The sequence below is a fragment of the Lucilia sericata genome, unplaced genomic scaffold (genome assembly GCF_015586225.1).
Source record: "Lucilia sericata isolate MDLA Ls3-8-SP2 unplaced genomic scaffold, ASM1558622v1 Contig004250F_arrow, whole genome shotgun sequence".
Classification (NCBI taxonomy): domain Eukaryota; kingdom Metazoa; phylum Arthropoda; class Insecta; order Diptera; family Calliphoridae; genus Lucilia; species Lucilia sericata.
The window spans coordinates 1-3775 of NW_023997201.1; the positions used below are offsets into that span (position 1 = coordinate 1).

Below are 3775 nucleotides of genomic sequence, written 5' to 3' on the forward strand. Positions count from 1 at the left end.
TCGTCAATACATTTGTTTGTACCTCAAGTGATTTAAAAAGTATTAAAAACAAACTCACGGATTAAGAATCAAACTAAAAAGGTGTATCACGTACAAGTAATTTGCTGACTTGTGTTATAATTTGTGTACAAAAATATTTCATTGGATAAGCAGCAGTAGACTTAGAGACAAAGTCTTTGTAAATAAAATATCAATATGAAAATAAACTAAAAGAAAGCAACGGTTAACGAATTTTCTAAAATTAAATAAATTTCATAACGGTTTTAGCTTTTTTTTCAATAATATTTACTTTAAAATATTTCAAGCATAAAATTTGCTTTTAATTAAGGAATAATTCTTATAAACAACATCGTTTATCATGTGGTCAATGAATGTTATATAACATTTAAAAAAACATTAAATGTTTCTATACCACAAAATATTTTTCAAGGACAATATGGAAAAAAACACAACAACAAGCAAAACAATTACAACAAATATGTGGTCAGTTACAGTAAAAAAATTCATAAACATTTACCAAAAACAATAAAAATGTGGTTGCGGTTTGAATAATATTTTGGGACAAGAAATTTAAAACAGTTTTACATGTTGTACCTAAAACTGAAGGTGTCTTAAGTCTTTTGTTTTTAACAATATATTGAAATACAAATATTCTCTTCAGAGATGGGAACATTACATATTACATCGGCTCTAATTCCTTAAATAAGCCTCCAATTTACAAAATACTGAAAATCTGTAATCACTTTTATTTCCCACCAATAAACGATTTTTTCTAAGAAAAACTAAAATCGGATCTAGTTTTTAAATAAGCCTCCAATCGACAAAATATTGAAAACCTGTGATCACTTTTATTTCCTAACAAAAATCGATTTTTTATATGAAAAACTAACATCGGCTCTAGCTCCTTAAATAAGCCTCCAATCGACTAAATATTGCAAATCTGTGATCACTTTTATTTCCTACCAGAAACCGATTTTTTATATGAAAAACTAAAATCGGCTCTAGCTCCTTAAATAAGCCCCCAATCGACAAAATATTGAAAATCTGTGATCACTTTTATTTCCTACCAGAAATCGATTTTTATATGAAAAACTAAAATCGGCCCTAGCTCCCTAAATAAGCCTCCAATCGACAAAATATTGAAAATCTGTAATCACTTTTATTTCCTACCAAAAATCGATTTTTTATATGAAAAACTAAAATCGAATCAAGCTCCTTAAAAAAGCCTCCAATCAACAAAATATTGAAAATCTGTGATCACTTTTATTTCTTACCAAAAATCGATTTTTTCCTATTAAAAACATAAATCGGCTCTAATTTCTTAAATAAGCCTCTACCTAACATCAATTTATAAACTAAAATCGTTTTTTAATTTATTTATTATAATTCTTTTTAAAAAAATCCATACTTAACGGATAAAACTGTTTGTTTTCCACCACATTTACCACAGAAATACACCTCAACACATAAAATTGAAAACCAAAATAAAACAACGAAAGAAGCGCACAAAACAAAACACCCCAAAACAATTGTTGTCATCGTCAGATGTTTTTTGACGTTTCTCTTTTTTCTTTCTTCTGTTAACACGCGAATCGTTTTAACGATTGCAGCCGGGTACTAACGTTTTAAAAAAGTAAATATTTTCTCAACATATTTATTGAAAACTAATAAAATTACTAAGATTTTGTGAAAAATAAGATATTATTTTGTATAAATTAAATGAAAATTAAAGTATTACAATTGTGTGATGGTTTATTTGTTTCCATAAAATTAAAGTGAGGTTATGCTTGTCTCTTCAACAAAAGATGCGTTCGTTCGTTTTGCCAGACAACTAAAATTATTAAAATTGTTGTTGTGGCTGCTTAGTGTATAGGAATAGATTTTTTAAGTTTAAAAATAGAGTGTGAGTGTGGGAATTAATAGTGACATGTTTCATTTATTTATTTGCAGGTTTTTTTAGAGGTCACAACTAAAACAAACAACAAAAACATCATGCCTCCCAAGAAACATGAAGAACCTGAACGTAAACCATTGATTGGTCGTATTGGTACCAATCTTCGCATTGGTATCGTTGGTGTACCCAACGTTGGCAAGTCGACATTTTTCAATGTCCTAACCAAGAGTGCTGCACCAGCTGAAAATTTCCCTTTCTGTACCATCGATCCCAATGAGAATAAGTATCAATTTTAGTATAGTATTAGTAGCTTTTGCATTTATTATATTATTTAATTATTAATTTTAATCGAACTGTGCTTGTCTCCTTGTTAAAAGGATTTTTCTTACTTTCCCCTTTTAAAAACATTTTCTTTTTTACAAAAAAAAAGTGCATTAATGCGTGACTCATCTTCTGCCGAAATTCGCATTTAATATAATTATTTTGAAGTTATAAAAAGAAGTCTTGTTTTTCACATAAAGAATTTAAAGTAAATTTGTTGCAACAGAATATATAGATAGGTAGATAGATAGATAGATAGATAGATAGATAGATAGATAGATAGATAGATAGATAGATAGATAGATAGATAGATAGATAGATATATAGATAGATAGATAGATAGATAGATAGCTCGCTCGCTCGCTCGCTCGCTCGCTCTCGCTCGCTCGCTCGCTCGCTCGCTCGCTCGCTCGCTCGCTCGCTCGCTCGCTCGCTCGCTGCTCGCTCGCTCGCTCGCTCGCTAGCTAGATAGATAGCTCGCTAGCTCGCTCGCTAGTCGCTCGCTCGCTCGCTCGCTCGTCTCGCTCTGCTGCTCGCTCGCTCGCTCTCTCGCTCGCTCGCTCGCTCGCTCGCTCGCTCGCTCGCTCGCTCGCTCGCTCGGTCGGTCTGGTCGGTCGCTCGCTCGCTCGCTCGCTCGCTCGCTCGCTCGCTCGCTCGCTCTCTCGCTCGCTCTCGCTCGCTCGCTCTCTCGCTCTCTCGCTGTCTCTGTCTCTCTCGCTCGCTCGCTCGCTCGCTCGCTCGCTCGCTCGCTCCTCGCTCGCTCTCTTCTCTCGCTCGCTCGCTCTTTTTTTTTTTTTTTTTTTTCTTTTCTTTCTTTCTTCATTCCTTTCTCCATTCCTTTCCCGCCATTCTTCTTCCTCGTCCCGCGAAGCTTTCCTCGCTTGTCTGCAGGATTCACCTACTTTCATTTCTACCGCTTAATGTTTCATTTCATATTTAATTTCATTGTGAACTTATGAAAAAGTTTTTTAAAAGTTTCTTTCTTTTATGATGGATTGGGATATTCAAAAGGCTGACTGGTAGTGAATTAAATAATTTGGTAACGTCACGTTTAGAGTGCTTTTTCCGTAATTGTTTTGGAAACTTCCCACTTGAATCGACCTTCGTTTCTTCTTCTTGTATTATATTGATGATCAATTTTTTGGAGAAACCTGGCATCGTTGTAGAATTCGATCGCTAGCGTTGTGTAGTATATAGATTTAACCTTAAGTACATGTAATTCGTTTGCTAAGCAATTGCTTTGGCTGCTATTACTGTTGTTTGTTGAAGATTGCCGTTGCGTTTGTGATGTTTGCTGATATTGTTGCTAGTGTGGATGTTGTATGTTGTGTTGTTTATGTTTCCGATGTTGTATGTTGTGTTGTTTATGTTTCCGATGTTGTTGGTGTTACTGATCGTGTTGATGTTGTTAGTGTTGTTTAGGTTGTTGCTGGTATTTCTGTTGTATGTGCTGTTGTTATTACTGACGTAGTTGTTGTTGAGAGTGTTGTTGTTATTGGTGTTCGCGATGTTGTTGTTGGTAGTAGAGTAGATATTGTTTATTATGCTGTTGGTACAGTT

The 3775-nt window shown here is 34.2% G+C and overlaps 1 protein-coding gene across 1 annotated transcript; it reads left to right on the forward strand.

Moving 5' to 3' along the window:
* The first annotated feature begins 1546 nt into the window (after positions 1-1546).
* Positions 1547-2205, forward strand: LOC119615160 (obg-like ATPase 1). Its single transcript, XM_037971240.1, has 2 exons — positions 1547-1634; positions 1953-2205. Exon 2 carries the CDS (start codon positions 1993-1995, stop codon positions 2188-2190), a length of 198 nt encoding a protein of 65 aa, XP_037827168.1. The 5' UTR covers positions 1547-1634; positions 1953-1992; the 3' UTR covers positions 2191-2205.
* The last annotated feature ends 1570 nt before the right edge of the window (positions 2206-3775 follow it).

What these genes read in the sequence shown, in the direction of transcription:
- LOC119615160 (XM_037971240.1), top strand. Translation starts at nt 1,993, where the DNA reads ATGCCTCCCAAGAAACATGAAGAACCTGAACGTAAACCATTGATTGGT.